The sequence below is a fragment of the Ahaetulla prasina genome, chromosome 2 (genome assembly GCF_028640845.1).
Source record: "Ahaetulla prasina isolate Xishuangbanna chromosome 2, ASM2864084v1, whole genome shotgun sequence".
Classification (NCBI taxonomy): domain Eukaryota; kingdom Metazoa; phylum Chordata; class Lepidosauria; order Squamata; family Colubridae; genus Ahaetulla; species Ahaetulla prasina.
The window spans coordinates 289,520,168-289,546,698 of NC_080540.1; the positions used below are offsets into that span (position 1 = coordinate 289,520,168).

Genomic DNA, 26,531 nt, shown 5'->3' on the forward strand with positions numbered 1-26,531 from the left:
AAAATGGAAGTTTTCTGATCATTATTTTACAAACGTAGTTATCTTTTTTTAAAAAAAATAATAATATTAGTGGTCTGTGGGATTTAAAATTATGAGCTTGGTGGTCCCTGAGGTCCAAAAGGTTGGGGATCCCTGATCTAGTCTACATCATGGTTCACTTTTTTTTTGCAGAATTTAATGCATGACCCAAAGAGAAGACCATCTCCCTTTTAAAAAAAACAAAACCCTCCAATAAGGAGCATTAATTTTACCCACCTCGGAAGGATGGAAGGTTGACTCAGCCTTCCATCCTTCCAAGGTGGGTAAAATGAGGACCCAGATTGTTGGGGGCAATAGGCTGACTCTGTAAACCACTTAGAGAGGGCTGTAAAAGCACTGTAAAGCGGTATATAAGTCTAAGTGCTGTTGCTATTGTTATTGATCTGCTACTGAAGCTGTCCGTTCAACTGCTTATAGTCTCATGATTAGTAAGTTCTCCCATTGCCTTATGAAAATCTGTTTTTATGAAGTTCCTACCTATTTGCTTCAATTTCTGCCCTCTTAAACAACTGATAAATCTGTTTGACAGCATCTTGGTTTTGTGATAAGCAATATCATGCTTCTCTAGCTTTCTGTCACTGGAATATGGGATTTAGGAATAGGAGCTTTTCAACTATTGGACCGACCATACTTTTCAGAGTATAAGACGCACTCCCCCTCCCCATCAAAAGGGGGTGGAAATGTTGTTGCGTCTTATACACTAAATACAGCCGTTTTTGGCCTCCCAAAGCCCCACTCCTCGTTTCCCGTTTTTGTTAAAAATGGGCCCGTTTTTCGCAAAAACAGGGTGCTCAGAACATTTGGGAGACCTGCAAAGTGCTCCTGGGGGCTGGGGAGGGCAAAAACCCCTATTTTTGCGAAAAACGGGCACATTTTTGGCCTCTGAAACCCCCCATGTGTTGCATTTTTGCCCTCCCCAGCCCCCAGAAGCACTATGCAAGCCTCCCAAACTCTCTGCGTGTCCCGTTTTTGTGAAAAACAGGACATGCAGAGAGTTTGGGAGGCCTGCAGAGTGCTCCTGGGGGCTGGGGAGGGCAAAAACTTTTTTCTTGCTTATCTCTTCGAAATCTTGGTGCGTCTTATACACCAGTGCGACTTATAGTCCGAAAAATATGTGTAATCAACCAAAGAAAGATGACTAAGTAGGCTAAAATCTCCCATAGATCAGTACTGATTACTAACACAGGGTGGTCAAAATTAGAGAGGTGCAGATGGAGTGTTCCCACACTCATCCTACCACTTTTGGATAAATAATAACATTGTATGCCTATTCAAAAGGAGGACTGCATTACAACATTGCATTACAATTACCTGCCATCTGCCTGATTATGACTCTCCCTAAATACCATCAGTTGCACGCTTGCAATAATATGGAATAAACTAATATGGAAATCTATCCAAAGTGCAGGTAATCCTCGACTTACCACAGTTCGCTTTGCGAACATTCAAAGTTTACAATGCCCCTGAAAAAAGTGACTTACAACCGTTTTTCACAGTTACAATATTTCCAGCATCCCCATGATCACGTGATCAAAATTCAGATGCTTGGCAACTGGTTCACATTTATGACTGTTGCTATGTCCCAAGTCAGGTAGATCACCTTTTGAACTTTCTGGCAACCAAAGTCCATGTCGTGTCCCACTCCTCCACTGACGGCCGGGTCAGGGAAATCCGAATCAGGCTTGCCTCTGCAGCTCTGCCCAAAGTCCTAGCAAAGTCCTCAGAGCAGGCAGGAGACCAGAAAGTGACTTCAGCAAGATAAGTTCGACTTTGCCTGACTCAGAGACTGCCAGAAAGCAGATCCTTTATATAGGCCATGGGGTGTGGCTCCATGACTCAGCACTCATTAAGGCCTGCCCCTCCCTTCCTTCTGTTGCCTCCGCCTATCCAGTCTTCTGATGTGAGGGTCACTCCAATCAGCAGCTGTTGGAAATAAACTTTCCTCAGGCTCACATGCTGTGAAGGAGGGGGAGGCGTCTAGCTGCTCCGTTTGCCTGGGCATGGAGCCAGGGCTGGGGCCGGGGGGTGCTCCCTCCTCTGCAGCCTGCTTGGGCATGGAGCCAGGGCTGGGACCGGGAGGTGCCCCCTCCTCTTCAGCTTGTCTGGGCATGGAGCCAGGACTGGGGCCGGGAGGCATACATTCCTCTGTGTTCGGGAGCAGATAAGAAGGCCCCGGCTGCTGTGAGAGTGGGCAAGACACAACAGTCCATGGGGAAGCCAGATTCACTTAACAACCAGGTTACTAACTTATCAACGGCAGTGATTCACTTAACAACTGAGACAAGAGAGGTTGAAAAATGGGGCAAAATTCACCTAACTAATGTCTCAATTAAGAACAAAAAATTTGGGCTCAATTGTGGTCGTACATTGAGGACTACCTGTAATTCCGATGATGAAAAAGATGAATTTAGTAGTCGTTTACAGACACAGAGACTATATACATTTTTCTTTCAGCATTGTATGTTGGTAATCCTTGACTTAAAGCCATTTATTTAGTGACTGTTCAAAGTTACAAAAAAGTGACTTATGACCATTTTTCACACGTACGACCGTTGCAGCATCTCCATGATCATGTGATCAAAATTTGAATGCTTAGCAACTGGCATCCATTTATGATGATTGCACTGTCCTGGGGTCATGTGATCATCTTTTGAGACCTTCTGACAAGTAACGTCAATGGGGAAGCCAGATTCATTTAATAACCGTAACAACTTGCAGTCATTCCCTTAACAACTGTTGACAAACTCACTTAACAACTGTCTTGCTTAGCAACAGGAAATTTTAGGCTCAGTTGTGATCGTAAATCAAGGACAACCTATATAATTACCTATATCCATTTCATTATACACTTGTATGGACTCATGAAAATTGGCTGATGGAGATGCTATAAAACCAGGGATGAAATGCTACTGGTTCGCACCGGTTCAGGCGAACCGGTAGTAAAAAAAACTACTAGCTCCTCCGAACCGGTATTTCTGACTATCCGCTGTGCCGCACGATTTAAATTTGCTAGAGAGCAGGAAATCCTGCTTAGTCTAGTTTAACAAAAAGAAGGACTAGGGGAGACATGATAGCTGTGTTCCAATATCTCAGGGGCTGCCACAAAGAAGAGGGAGTCGGGCTGTTCTCCAAAGCACCTGAGGGTAGAACAAGAAGCAATGGGTGGAAACTAATCAAAGAAAGAAGCAACTTAGAACTAAGGAGAAATTTCCTGACAGTTAGAACAATTAATAAGTGGAACGACTTGCCTTCAGAAGTTGTGAATGCTCCAACACTGGAAATTTTTAAGAAAATGTTGGATAACCATCTGACTGAGATGGTGTAGGGTTTCCTGCCTGGGCAGGGGGTTGGACTAGAAGGCCTCCAAGGTCCCTTCCAACTCTGATGTTATGTTATGTTATGTTATGTTATGTTATGTTATGTTATGTTATGTTATGTTAAATCGCGCAGCACAGCTGTTCCTCCTTTTTCTGCGCGAAGCATGCATTTGGTGCGCACTGCGCATGTACAGGCAGAGAACCAGTGGCAAACTGTAGAGGATTTCACCACTGTACAGAACCCTCTCTTATCTTCAAATATTTAATACATAAAATGTGTATTGTCCATGCTTCCAAGTTGATCTTGGTCACCACGCAAGAAAATGAATAAAAGCTGAAAGAAAGAGGATGCCTTATTTTTCAGCCCTTATCAGATTCCATGGTCCTATAAATAAGAGGTGGCATAGATAGCCATCAGAGAAGTATTAAAGCTTGGTATTAAAGCATTTATTATAAACAGTGAGATTCAAGGCACCTTAAAAATAGCCATTTTATAATTCATTTACTAAGCATAGAGGAATCTATGGGCTTTCAGATTTTGCTGCAGTTTACTTCCCAGTATTCATGACCAATGGAAAATTGGGGAATGTAAGGGTTGAAGTCACCTTGGAGATCATATAGTTCAACCCCTGCACCATGCAGAAAACCACTAATACAGCAAATGAGAAGGACCTTGGCAATTGTTGGCTTGGAAGCATAGAGAGAGAGAAAGAGAATGAGAATGAGAATGAGAATGAATGTGGGTGGGCAGATTTAGGTGTTTTTGAATGTTTTGAAGCAGAGTGCACTTTTGTAGAATCAGCCTTACTTAATGAAGGGGATGGTGAAGCTACTCTTTGTAATAATTAAGTAGAAAGGAGCTATTTGTATTTGGTTATTTGAGCTTGTATTTGGTGATTTAGTTAGTTTCCAGTGGATGGAAACTAATCAAAGAGAGATCCAGCCTAGAAATAAAGAAAAATCTCCTGTTAGTGAGAACAATGAATCAGTGGAATGGTTTGCCTTCAGAAGTTGTGGGTGCTCCAACACAGGAAGTTTTTAAGAAGAGATTGGACAGCCATTTTCTGAAATGGTACAGGGCAGGGGTGAAATGCTACCGGTTCAGACTGGTTCTCCTGAACCGGTAGTAATAAATGCTACCCATTCAGGCGAACTGGTAGTAAAAAAAAAAATGTTATCGGTTCGGATGTGCTGCATGATTTATATTTGCTAGAAAGTAGGAAATCCTGCTTTTTAGCAAATCTAAATCGCGCAGCATAGCTGTCTCCCCTCTCGCTGTTCTACTTACCTTTGAAGACTCAGAAAAGGTTTCTTAATCCTCCTTTTTCAGCACTGCACAGTAGCACCTGCAGTGCGCTTCCACGCAAAGCGCGTGTTTGGCACACACCACGTATGCTCACATGAAGCAAACCGGTAGTGAAGTGAACCAATAGCAGACTTCAGAGCATTTCACCCTTGTTACAGGGTCTCCTGCTTGAGCAGTGGGATTGGACAAAGAACTCCCAAGGTCCCTTCCAACTCTTTTATTCTCTATTCTGTATGGAAGTCACTTAGAGTTCTGAATGCTGGCTTAAAAATAAATGGCATTATTAAGAATAGGCTACAGCATAATATTTTGCCAGAAGCCCCAGACAAGGTGATTTTTTGGGTGTGTGAATTTTATTTTGTACCAGTTGTGAGAAAGTAAATTCATTTTAGCTCCAGATTCTCCTACCTATTCATGATTTATAAATTCCCATGCTGCCTCTCAAAATTAAGACCTCTGATAGATGCATTATGAAACCTTTTATTCTCCATCTTGATAAAAGTGTGTTCTATTTTTTCTAAAGGGTCAGTTAATTTCAAAAGGGAATCCCATCCATGACTGAGGATCTTAGTTAAATACAGAATGTGCCATAGGCAGTGGTGAAATCTGAACCAGTTTCCCACCTGTTCACTGACCACGCATGTGCAATGCGTGCTAAATGCACGCTGCGTGCATGCCAAATGCGTGCTAAATGCACGCTGCGTGCATGCCAAATGCGTGCTAAATGCACGCTGCGTGCATGCCAAATGCGTGCCAAATGCGCGCTGCATGCACAAGCACAGTGCGCACCGCATGCATGCGTATGCACCAAATGCATAGAGAAAGGAGGCTTGGGAAGGTAAGTAGAACAGCGAGGGGGGAACAGCTGTGCAGCACAATTTAGATTCACTAGAAAGTAGGATTTCCTGTTTTCTAGCAATTTTAAATCACGCGGCACAGCTGATCATCGGAAATACCAGTTCGGAGGAACCAGTAGCTTTTTTTTTTTACGACCGGTTCACCTGAACTGGTAGTTTTTTTATCACAACCGGTTCTCCCGAACCGGTAGCATTTCACCACTGGTCATGGGGTCTTCAGATGACATGATTTTTCCCAACATTTAGTGGACACCTGAGATAAAATAATTTTTTTTAATGTTGGGTAACAGCTTTATTATTTTCATTAACTGAGAGTCATTCTGAGAACAAGATAGATGAAGCTTAAATTTTGACAAATAAATACAAATAGAAAAAATTATGTTGTAAGAGTAACATGAGGGAACAATTATTCAGCAAATATGGGTTTGTCTCATTATTGTCCTGCTTTTCTTTACTGTCCATCAATTTATAGTGTCATAAAGAGCAGTATATGAAGGGTCTTGGATGCTCTCTGAGCTTGGTTGTTTTCTTGCAAACGTTTCATTACCTAACTAGGTAACATCATCAGTGCTATTGATCGATCACCTACCTAGTTTGGGTAATGAAATATCTGCAAGAAAACAACCAAACTCAATGACCCCCTCAGTTTAACCCTGAATTACAAATATTTCTCTTTTATTGAGACCGGCATGTCTTAAAATGTGACTGTATCCTTAAAGATAACTTCCCAGTTACATACAAAATTAGAACTGTAGAAGTGTACTGTAAATAAAAAAAAAATAGGTGTATAGATTTATTGAACCAGAGGGTGGGGTAACGAAAATTATTTATTTTGGTGCTAGAAATAGAACATGGTCCCATATTTGCAATCTCGAATCATCAATGTATGTTCAGTTTTTCTTTATGAACTGTCTATTGATGCAATGAAAGGCTGATCAATATTACTCTGTATGATTAAAATTTAATGATGTTTAAAAGTAGCCTGAACGATTCTCTATATGTAATGTATTTCTATTGCTTCCTTTTATCCTTTTCTCTTGTTTTGCATTTGTGTAAATGCTTTTTTTAATTTCCCTTCGTTTTTCTTCTGTTTTTTTTTAAAATATTAGAGCAATATAAATTTTCTAAGATCCTTTCAAAAAGGGGAGTACATTTAAAATAAATCATGTGCCATTGTAATATTCTTTCTATCTCCCTAAGGCTTCTTTTTTTTACTATTAAAACTTTATTTGATCAAATTGTTTATCCTCCTCGCATTGCTGGCATTTGTTATGGCCAGCTCCTCTGGAAAGCAAAGTCGTAGTTGGGGAACTTAAATTTTGAATTTCAGATAACAAGAGGACAACAAAAGATGTACTTGTGAGAAAGCAGAGTGAAGGTTGAATTACCACTTCTTTCTTACATCTCTATGTTGCCAGCTTAATTCAAGAATATTAAAAATATTAACTTAGGTGGCTCAAAGCAAACAATTACTTATAAGCTGTCCTCAACTTACAGTTACTTATAGTATAGGCTGTCCTCAACCTACAACAATTGGGATTAAAATTGCCATTCCTAACCAAGGCGATTGTCGTGCCTGATTTTTGCGACCTTTTTTTCCCCACAGTTGCTAAGTGAATCACTGCAGTTTTTACAAATAACTCAAACCAGAATAGAATAAAATAGAATAGAATAGCATAGCATAGCATAGCATAGAATAGTTGGAAGGGACCTTGGAGGTCTTCTAGTCCAACCCCCTGCTTAGGCAGGAAACCCTATACCTGTGATGGCGAACCTATGGCACGTGTGCCACAGATGGCGCGAAGGGCACTCTCTGTGGGCACGCAAGCCGTCACCCCAGTTCAGCTCTGCTGTGCATGCACATGTGCCTCCCGCCAGCCAGTTGGTTGTCGGGTCTCTGCCGCGCATGCGTAGGGGACAGGGCACGTGCAGGGGCATGCATGCATGCGGGGCGCGGGTGAGGGCCCACACGAGCATGTGCTGGGTGTGGGGGGCATATGCGGGAGGGGCATGCGCAGGGGGGCGTGCACATTACATTTCGGGGGTTTGGGCACATGTGTGCATATTCGCACACACACACACGTGCTTTGGGCACTCGGTCTGGAAAATTTTAGCCCTCACTACCCTATACCATTTCAGACAAATGGTTATCCAATCCTATTTTTCCCACAGCAGCAACCCCGTGAAGTGAGTTGGGCTGACAGAGAGTGACTGAACCAAAGTCACCCAGCTGCCTTTCATGCCTGAGGCGGGATTAGAACTCACCGTCTCCTGGGGATTGGCCCAAAGTCACCCAGCTTGCTTTCATGGCTAAGGTAGAACTTGAACTCACAATCTAACCCCCTTCTAGCCTGGTGCTTTAAACACTAGGCCAAATTGGCTCTCCATGCTTGCACACTGCTTCTCTTCCTTCCCCCAAAACGTCAGCTGCATCAGTCTCACGAATCCAACCGTGGCTCAGAAGTAAATAATTAATATGTTTTACAGCACTGATCAACTGCCTCAATTTCCAGAGACTAACATGTCTTGGCAATTGGGACAGACCCTTAGAAGCTCAGCTTCTCAAAGAAAACACAAAATGTTCATGAGCCACTGTGGCCAATTTTTTTTTTTTTGGTCTTTTTCACTGAGTTTTGAAGGAAAAAGGACTGTTGGATAAAACCAATATTCAACTTTTTTTAAAAACCATATCCTGCAGACTCTCCTGCCTCTGAGCATTATGATTAGGATAAAATGAAATTAGAAAATGAAAATATCTTGCAGGGGCTTCATCACTGGAGGTTTATAAGAACCTTTCTGGCTCAAGTTACAGAAAGATCTTGACAGACTTGAACATTGGGCGCTATCTAACAAAATGAAATTCAACAGTGAAAAAAGTAAGGTTCTACATTTAGGCCAAAAAAACAAAATGCACCAGTACCGTATATGTGGTACCTTGCTCAATAGTAGTACCTGTGAGAGGGATCTTGGAGTCCTAGTGGATAACCATTTAGATATGAGCCAGCAGTGTGCAGCAGCTGTTAAAAAAGCCAACACAGTTCTGGGCTGCATAAACAGAGGGATAGAATCAAGATCACGTGAAGTGTTAGTGCCACTTTATAATGCCTTGGTAAGGCCACACTTGGAATATTGCATCCAGTTTGGGTCGCCACGATGTAAAAAAGATGTTGAGACTCTAGAAAGAGTGCAGAGAAGAGCAACAAAGATGATTAGGGGACTGGAGGCTAAAACATATGAAGAACGGTTGCAGGAACTGGGTATGTCTAGTTTAACAAAAAGAAGGACTAGGGGAGACATGATAGCTGTGTTCCAATATCTTAGGGGCTGCCACAAAGAAGAGGGAGTCAGGCTGTTCACCAAAGCACCTGAGGGTAGAACAAGAAGCAATGGGTGGAAACTGATCAAAGAAAGAAGCAACTTAGAACTAAGGAGAAATTTCCTGACAGTTAGAACAATTAATAAGTGGAACGACTTGCCTTCAGAAGTTGTGAATGCTCCAACACTGGAAATTTTTAAGAAAATGTTGGATAACCATCTGACTGAGATGGTATAGGGTTTCCTGCCTGGGCAGGGGGTTGGACTAGAAGGCCTCCAAGGTCCCTTCCAACTCTGATGTTATGTTATGTTATGTTATAAAAGACTGGACAGCTACCTACCTAAAATGGTATAGGGCCTCCTACTTGAGCAGAGGATTGGACTAGAAGACCTCAAAGGTCCCTTCCAGTTTTATTCTGATTGATTGAATATATAATTAAATTCATAATTAGAATTAGAATTAGAATTAGAATTTTATTTATTGGCCAAGTGTGATTGGACACACAAGGAATTTGTCTTGGTGCATATGCTCTCAGTGTACATAAAAGAAAAGATACGTTCATCAAGGTACAACATTTACAACACAATTGATGATCAATATATCAATATAAATCATAAGGATTGCCAGCAACAAGTTATAGTCATACAGTCATAAGTGGAAAGAGATTGGTGATGGGAACTATGAAACGATTAATAGTAGTGCAGATTCAGTAAATAGTCTGACAGTGTTGAGGGAATTACACCTTATGAGGGTTCCCTCTGGTTTGCTTCCTTTGGTTGATACAATAAGAAATCAATCACCAAACTGAAGAGATGTAATAGTAGAGCTGATGGACATCCTTATCGTGACAAACGTTGGATTGATGTTTTGAATGTTCTTACAAAAAGTCTTTTGAAGAGATAGCTTGAATTTTTTCAGTGTAGTCTAAAATACTAAGCACTGACATAGACAAACAAAGAACAGCCAATTCCTTCATGCGGAGCAAAATAATTACTCTAGACATGATCCATTTAGAACCAGCAGAAATAACAGGTTACATCCCGTAACCTCATTCATTACATCTTCCTTTTCCCTAATATGTTAGCTCTGTAATTGGAGGGCAAGAAAAATGAGGTCTTAGACACAAGAGCAATTTCAGAAGTCTTCAGCAAGACTTGGCATCTTTTCCTTAACGGGTATCTCTTGTAGTGGAATATAAATATTATACAACCCAAAGGTGATATATTAAGTGATCCCATAATAATTTAAGACATAAATTAGTTTTATAATTTTGCCACAAGTCCGTCTCTCGGATCTAAATCAGAATTAAGATATGTGGAAAAATACAGAAAAGGCAGTGCAAACTATGAAAAAGTTAATAAGGGAAGCGGATGGGATTTGAACTCCTTTGAAAATTCAGTGCATGAAATAGAAAAAAATGCAGAAAAAAGTGTTCATAAAATTAGAAAATTCAAAAAATATAATAGAAAAATTTAAAGAAGTAACCAGCAAGGAGGTTGCTTCAGCCACTTGTACTTCTCAGTTATAAACCAACAAAAATTGAGCTTTTATCTACTCATTCTCAGATCTAATCTTTGCCATAGTCCCCCCCGCCCACAGTGCTTTTTAGAAGATAATAGGCTAAACCAAGGTAAAGATGAAGTTAGAAACTATACCTTGATTTTCAATTAAAATTGTTGTTCTTGTTGTTGGTTGCGAAGTCGTGTCTGATCCATCGTGACCCCATGGACAATGTTCCTCTAGGCCTTCCTCTCCCCTACCATCCTCTGGAGTCCATTTAAACTCACACCAATTGCTTCGGTGACTCCATCCAGCCACCTTGTTCTCTGTCGTCCCATTCTTCTTTTGCCCTCAATCGTTCCCAGCATTAGGCTCTTCTCCAGGGAGTCCTTCCTTCTCATTAGGTGGCCAAAATATTTGATTTTCCTCTTCAGGATCTGGCCTTCTAAAGAGCAGTCAGGGTTGATCTCCTCTAGGACTGACTTGTTTGTTCGCCTTGCAGTCCAAGGGACTCGCAGGAATCTTCTCCAGCACCAGAGTTCAAAGGCCTCAGTTCTTTAGCGCTCAGCCTTCCTTATGGTCCAAATTTCACAGCCATACATTGTAACTGGGAAAACCATTGCCTTGACTATACGCACTTTTGTTGGCAGGGTGATGTCTCTGCTTTTTAGTCCGCTGTCTAGGTTTGCCATAGCTTTCCTCCCCAGGTGGAAGGGAGAATGGACCCCCTAATTTTCATTGGGAAGGAAGCTTAGGAAAATAAAGAAGCATAATTAACCTTTGTAATTAACCTATTGGCGGCCTATGACACTAATTAAACTGCAGCCATCTGAGAAGGTCCTCTCAGTCATTGAATGTTTTGGTATCAGGCGACCAGCTCAAAGCAATAATGGAAACTAGTATGAACGAGTGGACATTTTTTTGTCACAACGCATTCCTTGCTGTGCCGGAAGAATCAATTTTAACTTATATGTATTAGGAAAGCTTTAAGCCTGGATGGATGGATGGATGGATGGATGGATAGATGTCAGGGAAGGACAGGTAAGAGAAGGAAGCAAGGAGGCTAGCTTTTTTGAAAGGCAACAGTATGCCTTCCTTAGGAGACAAATACATTTGATAATTTACATTACTAATACTATTAACATTAATAGTTAACATTAACACTAATACTATTACTATTAAAAGTGCAGAAAAACTAGGAATAGCAATCTAGTTGAGTGGACAAAAGGCGCATCTCATTCTTATATATATTCAGAAGTTATGAACTTCATTAGCATGCAGAGATGCTATCGCATAGTAGCGGAGGTGGGATTCACTTATCTTCCTTACCAGTTCGCAAATGTGAGTACATGCCAGGGGTGAAATGCTCCCGGTTCGGACCGGATCATGTGATCCGGTAGCGATGGGGAATGGTAGTTCGGAGAACCAGTAGCAAAAATCCCTGCCCCCCCCCTGCCCACGCCTCGCTGTTCCTCTTCTCTGTCCCTGAAGCTCTCGGTGGTGATATAGCTGCAAATGGCCTTAAATGACTGCCGCAGCGCTTCAAAGGGCCGCACTACAACTGATCAGCGCTGTAGGCAGCTAGTAGACCGGTGTCTCTATTTTTAAAGAAGGTAGACCGGTGCCTCCCCCCCCAAAAAAAGGCAATTAGTAGACCGGTGCCTCTATTTTTAAAGAAGGTAGACTGGTGGACATCCAAGTTTTGTATACTTTATTATTTTTATTATTATTGGCCACGCCCACCGGGTCACCTGACCACCAAGCCACGCCCACCAATTAAGCCACGCCCACAGAACCCGTAGGGAAATTTTTTAGATTTCACCCCTGGTGCATGCGCCATCTCCGTGCATGTGCTCGGCCTTCTGCACATGCTCTTTGCTCACACACGTGCCTTCTGTGCATGTGCCCGGCCTCGAAAATGTGGCTAAATAGGATGGCATTACATCCAGGCGTGTGGGCTCACCTGCAGTCGACGCTACCAGTTCTCCCGAACCGGGCAAAACCGGCTGAATCCCACCTCTGCATAATAGTCAGATCAAACTAACAGCATAATGTAAATCCGTCTTCCCACCGTGATCCCTAATTGAGTAGGAATGTGTTGTGTAGTTTTACATTTTAAAAGAAAAAAACAACAACAGGTGAGCTAAATCATACTCAAAAGATACAAAACAAACAAATAGGTGTATAAAGGAGTTATATAACATTCTCAGCTCCTGCATTTTGATCTTGGTTATCTCTATGATAAATTCTTCTGTACTCCAGAAAACTTTTCATCTTTATGGAATACTGAATAGCTAAAACCTGCCGCCCATTTGGTTTCTTTGAGAGATACAAAACGGTCATTATTATCTTTAAAGCCTTATGTGGCTGGCATCCCTGAAGATATATCTTCTTGTACGTCAGTGTTTCTTAAACTTTTTTCTCCCAAGTCCCCTCCTCAGGTTTAAAAACGATGAAGGACTCCAAAAAGATTTTTGTTTGCTTGCATGGGTTACACTTATTGATATTTATCTTATTTAAAATGAAAATGAATGCCTTGGCTGCCGCTACCACTTTTCACGATTGTTCGATGGTATCTTAATATTGTCTTATTTTTCAGCACAAGCTGACAAATTGATTTCAATTTTGCAGATCTCTGAGAGGGTCCTGGGAATCTCCAGGGGTCCTAGGGTCACACTTTAAGAAATAATTTTTCATGCAATCTCATTCAATTTTTGAGATTTTTTGAGAAGATTAGTCTATACAGGAAGTCCTTGATTTACAAACATTCATTCAGTGACTGTTCGAAGTTACGGCAACACTGAAAAAACTGACTTACAACCATTTTTCATACTAACAACAGTTGCATGGTTACTTGATCAAAATCAGCAGGTTTGGCAACTGTTTGTATTTATCCTGTGTCCTAGGGGTCATTGCCACTTTCTGATAAGCAAAGGCAATAGGGAAACCAGATTCCCTTAACAACTGGGTTGCTACCTTAACAATTGCAACGATGTGCTTAACAACTGCGGCAAGAAAGTTTGTAAAAGGGGGCAAAACAGACTTAACGACTGTCTTGCTTAGCAACAGAAATTTGGGGCTCAGTTGTGCTCATAAGTTGAGGACTACCTGTAATTAGTCTGGGCTTGCTAGGTACATGCATTTTAGCTGACCTTAACTAAGCATGATTGACCTTGCTTATAATTTGGTTGGGAGAGCAGGAAAGCCAGGATCTGAAGACTAGATTGGGAAGTCGATGTAAACATCCTAGAATAATGCAGTTAACTTTTCTGTATTATTGCCAAGAAAACAACGTGGGTGTATTCCTATAGCCAGCGGTGGGCCGCTGCTGGTTTGGACCGGTTGGATGAACTGGTAGTTCCAAGCAGGCCTGGCTCCGCCCACCCGCCCTGGTGCTATCATGTCTTATATAATCGCCAATTTTTCGATGGCGTGCGCATGCACAGAAGCTACGCGTGCTCACATTTTCGGTTCCGGGCAAACTGGTTATTACAACCGGGAGCAGCCCACCTCTGCCTTAGGAATCAAATTCAACATAAAAAAAGACATTTCATTTTAGTTAACCTATGGGACCTCAGGATGGGTTTTTCTTGTAGCTATCACAGCCCTCAAAAGTATTCCCCATTGAATTGCCTCTTTGTTCGGTTTTAAAAAAGTTTTCTGAAACAAGTTCAGAAAACCCACACTGCACATCGGACATTAATACAATTGAGCACGTCCAGAAATATTTCACAAGAAGAGTCCTCCACTCCTCTGCTCGCAACAAAATACCTTATGCCACCAGACTTGAAATCCTGGGTTTAGAAAATTTAGAACTACGCCACCTTCGGTATGACCTAAGCATAGCTCATAAAATCATCTGCTACAATGTCCTACCTGTCAATGACTACTTCAGCTTCAACCACAATAATACATGAGCACACAATAGATATAAACTTAAAGTGAACCGCTCCAAACTCGATTGTAGAAAATATGACTTCAGTAACAGAGTTGTTAATGCCTGGAATGCACTACCAGACTTATTTTTTATTTATTTTATTATTCAAATTTTTATACCGCCCTATCTCCCAAAGGACTCAGGGCGGTTTACAGCCTAGTAAAAACATAAGAGTAAATACAAGTTAAAAACAACATTTAAAAAACTTATTAAATTAGGCCAAATTTAAAACTGTCGTTAAAATAGTACAAAACCCCATTTAAAAACTAAATTTAAAACTAAACCCGAGGCCAGCCCTGCACAAATAAATAGATGTGTCTTAAGCTCGCGGCAGAAGGTTCGAAGGTCAGAAAGTTGGCGAAGTCCTGGGGGAAGCTCGTTCCAGAGGGTGGGGGCCCCCACAGAGAAAGCCCTTCCCCTGGGTGTCGCCAGTCGGCACTGCCTGGTGGACGGCACCCTAAGGAGTCCCTCTCTGTGAGAGCGCACGGGTCGGTGAGAGGTATTTGGTAGCAGTAGGTGTTAGATTCGGGCAATAACGAGGCAGGAGACCAGGATAGTGACAACAGCTCTTTTCTATATGGTGAACCCAGCAGCCCGGGCTGGGAAAAACCTCTCCTTAAATACAGTTTAGCCGGATGCTTCAACCAATCAGCAACGTGCTTTTTTCCCGCCAAAACATTTAAAGATACATTACACTCCTTCCCTCCCAGAAAACACTTTACCATTATTTACATGAGATTTACATATTATTTTTCAACGTAATCACGCAAGTAGACTGGGCGTCTCCTGACTCTTTCGGACCTGCGCAATTCATTCTCTGGGAGTGAGTCGAGCTGACCGGAGGGACTGTCTGTTCCTCTCAGCTCCTCCTCTAGGCCATCCGGCCCTGGATTATTTGCAGAGTCGTCCCTGCTGCTTTCTGACGGAACCTGTTGGCGTCGCTGGACCTCCTGGAAGTCAGATAAGTCCCGCGTTTGCCCCGGGTTTGAGTCAGCTGTGGATTCAAACATTGTATAGTCAGGGCCTGTTTCGTCTAATTCGGATTGTTCGGTTGTCGTTTTCTTATTTGGTCTATGTGGCGCTTCCATACCCGGCCATCCTTTATCTCCACTAAATATGATTTGGGACCTGTTATTTCTAGGATTTTTCCTGCTAACCAGGTCGGGCCTTCGCTATAGTTGTGTGCCCACACTCGATCGCCTATTGCCATCCCTCTTGTTTTATCGAGTGCCCCTTGTAACCGTCTGGTGTGTAGTTGGGTTTAAGCGGTCTAGTGGGCACCTGAGTTTCCGCCCATTAATAACTCTGCTGGGCTTCTGCCAGTTGTGACACAGGGGTTCTGTGTTGGACTGCCAGGAAGGTATCGATTTTGTTTGCCAGTCGCCTGGCTTGATTCTGGACAATGCCTCTTTGCGCTCCGGACGGAACGTTCTGCAAGGCCATTCGTCGCAGGGTGGAAAGGCGCCGAGAGGACATGCGGATGCCCTCTTCTGCCAAGTACCCCTCAAACTGGGTTGCCGTGGAATTGCGGGCGTTATCGGATACTAACGTGTCGGGCAACCCATGGGTTACAAATAGGTGCCGTAGGACTGAGATCACTGCCTCGGCTGTCATGGATCTCATGAGAATGATTTCCAGCCATTTGGAGTAGGCATCGACTACCACCAGAAAGGTTTGGCCGTGGAAGGGGCCGGCAAAATCGATGTGGATCCTAGACCAGGGCCCTTGGGGTCTCTCCCATTTCCGAACCGGGGCCGTTGGGGGTAGCGGTCTGGACTCCTGGCAGGCCTGGCATTTCCCTACCCTCTCAGCAATTTCCGAGTCCATTAAGGGCCACCACACATAGCTTCTCGCTAGACCCTTCATCCTCACGATCCCTGGGTGGCCTTCGTGAAGGAGATCCAACACCCTTTTCCTCAATCTCTCTGGGATCACCACTCGATCCCCCCATAGCAGGCACCCCCCTTGAGCCGAAAGTTCCCCTCGTTTCTTTACAAACTCTTTAAAACGCTCGCCCGGCGCAGCGGCCACCCTCTTGTACCCAACCAAGTACAGTTCTTATTGTAATGTCCTTATCTGAAGCCGAGCCACCTCTTTGGATGTGACTGGGCCAGAGTCCAAAGAGTCAATTAGTAGAACTGGTATTCCTGGAGTGGGGTCTTCAATAGTCTCTGGTAACGGGCATCTGCTCAATGCGTCTGCGTGCCTAAATCCTTTCCTGGCGGTGTAGCAATTTGTAAGAATCGCAGCCAGGAAGATAGTCCATCGGGTCAGTCTTGGCGAAAGTGCCACGGGCGTTGGGCGGTCGCCTGCCAGCAGACCTAGCAAAGGTCTATGGTCCGTGATGATTTCAAAATCACGACCAAATACATACTCATGGAATTTCTTTACCCCTGCGACTATAGCCAAGGCTTCCTTATCAAGCTGGCTATAATTCCTTTCAGTTGATGACATGGTTCGGGAGTAGTATGCAATGGGGGCTTCTGTGCCATTAGGTAACCTGTGGCTGAGCACAGCCCCCACCCCATAGGGAGATGCATCGCAGCTTAACACTAGAGGTAGTGTGCCATTGTACTGGATAAGGAGGCTATCACTCGTTAGGAGATTTTTACCCTTTGAATGCCCTAGCTTCCGCCTTTCCCCAAGACCATGCAGCCGTCTTAGCTAATAATTTATGCAGCGGCTCTGCTACTGTTGCCTTATTCCTTAAGAATACTGCGTAGAAGTTGACCAGACCCAAGAATGCCTGTAACTCCGTTTTGTTCTTGGGCACCGGGGCCTTCCTGATGGCCCGTACCTTGCTCTCAGTGGGGTGAATCCCTTCCCTGTCTATCCGGTAGCCCAGGAATTCCACAGACTCAACCCCGATCTGGCATTTGTTTAGTTTGACTGTGAGACCGGCAGACCGGAAAATGCCCAAAACTTTTCGCAGCCTCGCCCCTAATTCCTCTAGGTTTTCAGCGGATACCAGTACATCGTCAAAGTATGGTACCACCCCTGGTAGGCCCTGCAATAGCCGCTCCATCAGGTTCTGAAATAACCCTGGAGCTACACTGACCCCAAACTGTAATCGGGTACACTTAAACGCCCCTCTGTGAGTCACAATTGTCTGCGCTTCGGCTGTGTTGCTGTCTACGGGCAGCTGTTGATAGGCTTGTGCCAGGTCTAGCTTGGCAAAAACTTGCCCTTGCCCCATTGAGTGCAGTAAGTGCTGTACCACCGGAACGGGGTAAGCACTCTTTTGCAACGCTTTGTTCAGCGTTGCCTTGTAGTCAGCGCAAATCCGGACCGATCCGTCCGGTTTGACTGGGGTGACTATGGGGGTCTCCCACTTAGCATGGTCAACTGGCACTAGAATTCCCTGGTTTACTAGCTTGTCCAGTTCCCGGTCAATCCTGGGCTTTAGGGCGAACGGGACCCTCCTAGCCTTTAGGCGGATGGGGGCAACTTGGGGGTCTAAGTTAAAGGATATAGGGGTCCCCTTGTACTTGCCCAGGCAGTCTTTGAAAACCTCCTCAAACTCCTTCGTGAGTGCGTCTTTGAGGTCGACTTCGTTTCTGAAGATTCCGGTCACTCCCATGCCCAATGCTCGGAACCAGTCCAGTCCCAACAAGCTTGGCAGGGTCCCATCGACGATGGTGATGGGCAGGGTTTTCTTGTAGTGTCCATACTCGACGTGGACGGACGTTACCCCTCGAACAGGGATGCGATTCCCCTGGTAGTCCTGTACTTTTAGTCTTTGTGGTTGCAGCTTGCGCTTTGCGATGGCGGGTAAGGCTCTCACGAGGTTGTCCCAGGACATAATCGTGATCGATGAGCCGGTGTCCACCTCCAATCGGCACGGCACCCCCTCAATCTTTGCTTTTGTGAAGATTTTCTTTTCTAGGCGTGTTGATGCGTGACCCACTCTCACGACAGTTTGATTCAATTTCGCGCCTTTTTAAACTGACCACTCGCGGGCCGCCGTCGTTCAGCGCTCTGATTGGCGGTTTGAATTTTTGGCGGGAAGGTTGGGGAGCTCGACAGACCTGCGCTAGGTGCCCCTTCCTTTCGTATCGCCGACAAGTTGCATCTTTAAATCTGCATTGTTGTCGTTGGTGTTGTCCTCCGCAACTTGCGCAGTCGCCCCGGTCGTCTCTTTCCGGCCTCCCGGTGTGGAAGACTCCTTCTTCCTCCTCACCGTCCGATTCGGCCTGGACCTCTTCATTGTGGACTGGGGTTGATTTCACACCAGCCGTTGGTGTGACCTGCTTTTGTAAGGTTTCCGCCGCTTGGGTGGACATCTCGTGAGCCCTGCCTTCGACCAGGGCGTTTCCCAGCGTTAGGTTGCTTTTAGCCAGCAGCCGCCTCCGCAAACGGATGTCCCTGACCCCGCGGATGAGTTGCTCCAGCAATGCCTCGTCCAAGTCTCGATATTCGCAATGTTTTGAGGCTTTTCTTAGGGCGGCCATGTATGCACTGATGGACTCGCCTTCTTGCTGTCTGCGCTCCCCGAATTCAAACCGTTGCACATACTTGGATGGCATCGGTGCAAAATGTGCTTTCAGCAGAGTCTGCAGAGTTTGCCACGGTACCGACTGTACCGGCGTTGGCTCAGCCAGGGATTCTGCGGTGTCGAAAACCTCCGGACCGCAGTGGCTCAGGAAATAGGCTCGTTTCCTGTTGTCGGAAACTCCTTGAAGTTCGTTTGCTTCGAGGAAACACTCGAAGTGAGCCATGTATGACCCCCATTTCTCCTTAGCTGGGTCGAATGGCGCTGGCGGTGTGTAGCCGGACATCGCTGCTTTCCGCCCTTGTTTTGCTGGGTTCGCGTCTTCCTGGTGAGTTCAGCTCTTTTCCTGGCGCTCTTAGCCTCGAAATCCCACCTTCGTCGCCAGTGTTAGATTCGGGCAATAACGAGGCAGGAGACCAGAATAGTGACAACAGCTCTTTTCTATATGGTGAACCTAGCAGCCCGGGCTGGGAAAAACCTCTCCTTAAATACAGTTTAGCCGGATGCTTCAACCAATCAGCAACATGCTTTTTTCCCGCCAAAACATTTAAAGATACATTACAGTAGGCGGTCCCGTAAATAGCCCGGCCCTATGCCATGGAGCGCTTTAAAGATGGTAACCAATCTTTACTTACTTTAATCTTACTTTGGGATAAGACTGTGGTCTTATCCCAAAACCCCCCAAATTTTAACCTTAGACTGTCTACTTTTGACCTCACCCCATTCCTAAGAGGTCTGTAAGGGGCGTGCATAAGCGCACCAGCGTGCCTACCGTCCCTGTCCTAATGTCCCCTTTAATTGTATTCATTTTATGTATTCAATACATGCTTATACTTATATATATTATCTAATATGTACTCGATTAAATAAATAAATAAATAAATAAATAAGTTTTTTGGGAGGGATTTTTTTTATTTTAACATCTTTCATATTAACTTTTTATTGTTAACAAGCAAAAGACTTTGATAGTAGATGGTTTTCTTCCCTGGCTATCCTTATGGTAAACTTGATCCTCTTCTCTAAATCTGTTTATTAGTTGAAATATTCTCTAATTTCAGAAAGGCTTTTCATGTTCCCCGTTTCCAGAGGGAAAGCCAGGGTGGAGGAAGGTCTAGTTAGGCAGCATCCACACTGAAGAAGACTTTATGTCTGCAACAGAAAGGAAGCGGAAGTTTGGGATTGCTAACTTTCAAAGTTGTTTGCGGTATCAGAGCATTAAAAATAATTGGCTTTCTATCCCTCCTGGGTAGAAGTAAGTGATAGCCTATAATAAAGAGCTTGAATGCTGTGAGTGACAGATACGGCATGTTTGTTTATATAGGTGTGACTATTCGGTATTTGGCTGGAAGGGTATTGTGGAAGCCCATAGCTTAGTCTCTTAGGATAAGGGATCATTACTACAAGAAAAGGCTGATACGATAATTTAAGGCTGCTAAGAAGAAGATCATAAAGCAAGCGTGCTCTACACATGGCCTGCCGGCCACCTGTGATCTGGACAGACAGTAAACCCCACAAGATTGTAAACGTTTTTTATCATGTGATTTATATACATTAACTGTATTATATATTTTGAAGGAGAAATTATTAGAAAAATTTTAGACTGCAGAAATGAACAGATTAACTTTGAGGATTACAGAAAGAGAGGATTCAGAATATTTTAAGATATGGGATAAATTTTATCATTGGTTAGAAGAAAGGTATAGATGAGCGATGGATAATTATGTAAGGAAATGATAATAATATATCTGTGGAAAAATGGTAATAGTTTAAATTGTAGTGAAGAAAGAAGAAACAACAAAAGATGGAGCCAGGAAGAAAACACCAAGATGTCACACGGAAGGAATTACTGATGTTTTAAATGTATGTTTGTTTATAAAATTAAAAAAAACAACACTATATTATATATTTTATATGTGGCCTAAGATAATTTCTCTTCACCCATTGAGGCTCAGGAAAGCCAAAAGGTTGGATGCCCGGGCTCTAAAGCAACAATTTATTTATTTACTTACGTATATCTGCCTTTATTATATTAAAATAACTCAGGCAGGCCAAATGGTTGGATAACCATGCTTTAAAGCAACAATTAATTAATTTACTTAGATGTATCTACCTTTATTATATTACAAATAACTCAAGGGGGCAAACATATCTAACATACCTCCCTTCTCCTATTTTCCCCACAACAGCCCTGTGAGGTGAGTTGGACCAAGAAAGAGTGATTGGCCCAAAGTCACTCAGTTGGTTTTCATGGCTAAATCAGGACTAGAACTCACAATCTCACGGTGATTGGCCGAAAGACACCCAGGCCACCCATGTTGGCCAGGTACCCCACGCGGTTCTTTTATGCCTCAGGCGGGACTAGAACTCATGGTCTCCCTCTTTCTAGCCAAATGCCTTAACCACTAGGCCAAACTAGCCGTCCAGTCAATGATTTTTAAATAAGCTAGCGATTCTTAGAAGGGGAGGAATCGAACCTGCACCAAGTCAAATTGTGCTATTTCATTCCTAAAAAGAAGTCATATGAAGCAGTAATGGCAGAGTTGGCGAGAATACAGAGAAATGTAAGATTCATTTTTCCCTCCTCTTTCTCCTTCTTTCTTTAGGGATGAGAAGAACCAGTCCATTATCGTTAGCGGGGAATCCGGAGCGGGAAAAACAGTCTCGGCCAAATATGCCATGCGGTTCTTTGCCTCAGTTGGAGGCTCCTCCAGTGAATCCAATATTGAAGAGAAGGTCCTGGCTTCCAGTCCTATCATGGAGGTAAGGTCTTCAGCGATGATGGTGGGTAGATGCTTTTATTGTTGTATAATGCAAAGAAGAACATTTGCGTCACCCTGGAAATATTTAGGCATGTTGTTTAGTCACTAAGTCGTGTTCGGCTATTCGTGACCCAATGGACTATATCATTCAGGCCCCTGGTCATCCATTGTCTCCCACCTGGTAGTGAAATTCAATTTTTTTTACTACCGGTTCTGTGGGCGTGGCTTGGTGGGCATGGCACGGGAAGGATATTGCAAAATCTCCATTCCCACCCCACTCCTGGGGAAAGGATATTGCAAAATCTCCATTCCCACCCCACTCTGGGACCAGCCAGAGGTGGTATTTGCCGGTTCTCCGAACTACTCAAAATTTCTGCTACCGGTTCTCCAGAACCTGTCAGAACCTGCTGGATTTCACCCCTGCTCCCGCCCAAATCCATGTTCATTGTGTTAATGACACTAACCATCTGCTCCTCTGCCGCCCCCTTTTGCCTTCAATCATTTCCAACATCAGGGTCTTTTCCAAGTGGTGTGTGTGTGTTTGTGTCTGTTTGTCCGTCCATCCATCTGCCCATCTATCTTTCCTTCCTTCCTTCCTTCCTTCCCTTCCTTCCTTCCTTCCTTCCTTCCTTCCTTCCTTCCTTCCTTCCTTCCTTCCCTTCCTTCCTTCCTTCCTTCCTTCCTTCCTTCCTTATCTCGCCTTTATTATTTTACAAATAACTCAAGGAAGCAGACAAATTCATCAGACCTTCCTCCTCCTTTCGTCCCCACCACAGCGACCCTGTGAGATAGGTTGGGCTGAGAGAGAGAGAGACTGATTGGTTCAAAATCATCCAATTGGCTTTCATGCTAAAGGACTAGAACTTACAGTCCCTTGGTAATTGGCCCAAAGTCACCCACCCGCTTCCTGCCTAAGGTGAGACTAGAACTCACAGTCACCTGGTCTCTAGCCTGATGATGGGAGTTTAGACTTGATGCACCGCTTATCCGGTTCCAGTGGGACCGAGTTCTAAATGACAGGATTTTTAATTTAAAAGGACATTGATGAGACAATGGAAGGAGCAAATTCTGGTACCATAACTCAAACATGTGGCGGAATATCTCACAACGAGCATACAATATTTTGTAGCTTCTATTGGAATTTCAGTCAATATTTTCCATGGGTATTTTTTGCAGTTGTCCTAGAAAGTTTGTGAGAGTTTTCTTTGCAAACGTGTTCTGTTTCGGGGCCAGCTTTTATGCTGCTTGCTCACCCTGTTATTTGGCTGTGCTGACTCATGCAATTTCTAAGCACATGCCACAGATGGGCAAAAGCATCTCATATGCATCAGTGCAGCCGATCAATTAAAATTAAATGGTGGCGTGAGCCAGCAAGGCCAACATGACACTAATGTTCGCTGATGAGTATCATAATTTCATTTTATTTCTGCACCCGGGCTTGATTTTGAGGTGGAAATGAAAACCTTTGGGCGATCATAATGAACTCGGCAGGCCAGTCCTTAATTCTGCTGCGTCAACTGCAGCTGTAGTACCAAGAGGCACATCAGAAAGATTTCTCAGAAAGAAAAACATATTTCTCTCCCTTTGGAAAAGCTGCCAAAACACCCCCAATCCTGCTATTCAAGGGAATGAGCTTTAAAGTCTTAGCAAATTTGGAAGGTCAGCATTTGAGGAGCATCTGTCCTTTTATATACATTTAGGGCCTTTCAAGATGGGACGTGGTGGCTCAGTGGCTAAGACGGGGAGCTTGTCGATCGAAAAATCGGCAGTTCAGCGGTTCGAATCCCTAGTGCTGCATAATGGGGTGAGCTCCTGTTACTTGTCCCAGCTTCTGCCAACCTAGCAGTTCGAAAGCACGTAAAAAAAAAATGCAAGTAGAAAAATAGGAACCACCTTTGGTGGGAAGGTAACAGCATTTCGTGTGCCTTTGACGTTTAGTCATGCCGGCCACATGACCACGGAGACGTCTTTGGACAGCACTTGCTCTACGGCTTTGAAACGGAGATAAGCACCGCCCCCTAGAGTCGGGAACGACTAGCACATGTGTGTGAGGGGAACCTTTAGGGCCTTTCAATTCAAAGGCAAAAGAGATAATGGGGTAAAGGAAATCCTCGACTTACAACAGTTCATTTAGCGACCGTTCAAAGTTACAACGCCAACTGTAAAAAATGACCTATGACCATTTTTTCCACACAACTGATACAGCATCCCCATGGTCTCATGATCAAAATTTGGATGCTTGGCAAGTGGCTCATATTTATGACGGTTGCAGTGCCCCGGGGTCACGTGTCAAATCCCCTTTTATGACCTTCAGACAAGCAAAGTCATTGGGGAAGTCGGATTCCCTTAACAACCGTGTTGCTAACTTAACAACTTCAGTAATTCACTTAACGACTCTGGCAAGAAAGGTCCTAAAATGGGGCAAAACTCACTTAACAGCTGTCTCACTTAGCAATGGAAATGCTGGGCTCAATTGTGGTCGTACATCGAGGACTACCCGCATGTAGCACTCTTTAAACGTGATACTTTTTTCCTAAAAGGTGAGCTGCAACTTGTTGGGTAGTTGGGTCATTCTCAGAAGAGATGCAGCTGCTTTAAGGAATTACACAGAGGGGGTGCAGGAGTTCCTAAAACACCATTTTGCTTTCAAATCTGAAGTCCTGCATAAGGTCCTACCCGGAGTCTCAATTTCCCCTAGAAAATAGTGTGGATCATAGCCGGTTGTCCTTATATTGTCCTTTGATGGATTATTAGCAACTCAGTCTGGAATACAACCACCATGACAACCAGCTACACATTAACTGCTAGCCAGAAGACATGATGAAATGCCTTAGTTTTACAACACATGGACAGATTTAACCATGGTTTCAACTGGGAAACTATGAGCATCCTAGAACAAGCTAGGTCCAAAAAACTGGAAGCTGGCATTCAGACAAATCAGCCATCAAAAGGCACAGAGATAAGCAACATCTACACGCCATTTAAGACAAACAATCAAAAAGCCAAAAAGGAAGCAAAAAAACTCCTAAGAGATCTCACCAGGAACTAACACCCAGCTAATACCAAGGATTAACACCAGGATTAATACTAGAATAGAATAGAATAGAATTTATTGGCCAAGTGTGATTGGACACACAAGGAATTTGTCTTGGTGCATATGCTCTCAGTGTACATAAAAGAAAAGATACGTTCATCAAGGTACAACATTTACAACACAATTGATGGTCAATATATCAATATAAATCATAAGGATTGCCAGCAACAAGTTATAGTCATACAGTCATAAATGGAAAGAGATTGGTGATGGGAACTATGAAACAATTAATAGTAGTGCAGATTCAGTAAATAGTCTGACAGTGTTGAGGGAATTATTTGTTTAGCAGAGTGATGGAATAACTAGTCTAGACTAGCAATCAAGCAGTAAACAATACCCTAATCAAAGAACTACAAACTCAGACAAACAAACTACCAGTAAATAACACCCTAATCAAGGAACCACCAAGAACAATCTCCAACAGTGATAAGGCAAGCCACCTGTACAGTGGTGGGATTCAAATAATTTAACAATCGGTTCTCTGCTCTAATGACCAGCTGGGTAGGTGTGGCTTGGTGGTCATGCGACCGTGTAGGTGTGGCCAACTTAATATTGCTCACACCGATGGGCGCTTCGCATTACTGTTACAATGTAATAAGGGTTAACCAGAGAGGCAGTTTCTGTAAGCAGGGCAATAAAAATTAGGCTAGGAACAATACCAGAATGTTTGCTTCCTGCCTTCCTTACAGGATTAGCCCTGTAAAGTGGAAAAAACCAAAATAAGATTTCTTCCAACAATCGGTTCTCCGAACTGCTTAGAAAGTTAACAACCGGTTCTCCCGAATAGGTGCGAACTGGCTGAATCCCACCACTGCACCTGTATATGAACAGAGTGCAAACCCTTATAGCACTGATGATGTCACCTAGTTGGGTAATGAAACATCAGCAACAAAACCATTAAGCTCTGAGGGCAGCAACGACCCCATAATTGAACCCTCGGGATACAAATATTCTCTCCTATTGATAGAAGTGACAATGGGAGTAGGAGGTGTTTACTCAAATTCTTTCTTTGAATTTTAATATTTGAAGGTTTTATTCACAAGGAGAAAGACAGTGGCTGGATCCTAGGCTTTGCATTCAAATAAGGCTTTTTCAAACAAGTGCTAAAACAAATTATGACTTAGTTTGCTATGTGAATGCAACCAACATCAGCCCCAATTCACCTAGGAGAAGTACATTCTGAATGAAAACTTAATAAGAGGGTGGTGATTAAAAGTGTGTTGTGTTTAATTTAAGTACCGCAATCAGTGGGGACCTTTCCTATGAAGCCGTGGTGGGTTTCAAATTTTTTTTACTACAGGCTCTGTGGGCGTGGCTTGGTGGGCGTGGCTTGGTGGGCATGGCAGGGAAAGGATACTGTAAAATCTCCATTCCCACCCCACTCCAGGGGAAGGTTACTGCAAAATCCCCATTTACTCCTGATCTGCTGGGACTCAGGAGGCAGAGAAGAGATGGGGGCGGGGCCAGTCAGAATTTTTACTACCGGTTCTCGGAACTACTCAAAATTTCCACTCCCGGTTCTCCAGAACTGGTCAGAACCTGCTGAAACCCACCTCTGCTATGAAAAACTTTACTAAAAAAAAAACCTAACTGGCATATTTATATTTTGAGAATTTAATAGCTTTGCTCCTCCTTTTCTACGCAATATCTTGAGTTTTATTACCGCCCCGCCTGTGTTTTTCTGTGTTTCCTGTGGATACTGCATAAAAAAAATCTGTTCCTATTTCAAAAACTCCAACCAGGTAGAAAATATGAGCAGAAGATTATTGGCATGAATGTATTATTATCATTTTTTGTTTTCTTCGGTTTTTAAAACCAGAATCCATTCTTTCATTAAAGCTTAAATTAAGATCCAGAGTTGTGAATTCTTGATAAGACGCTGTTTTCTATGCCAGTTTGTTATTGTTATTAATT

At 43.4% G+C, this 26,531-nt stretch overlaps 1 protein-coding gene across 1 annotated transcript in view; it reads left to right on the forward strand.

The window, feature by feature from the left end:
• MYO5B (myosin VB) overlaps positions 1–26,531 on the forward strand; it is a 322,900-nt gene that overhangs the window by 88,631 nt on the left and 207,738 nt on the right. Inside the window, exon 5 of the mRNA XM_058170954.1 lies at positions 21,368–21,524. Coding sequence (XP_058026937.1) covers positions 21,368–21,524 — 157 coding nt within the window. The remainder of the gene's footprint in view (positions 1–21,367; positions 21,525–26,531) is intronic.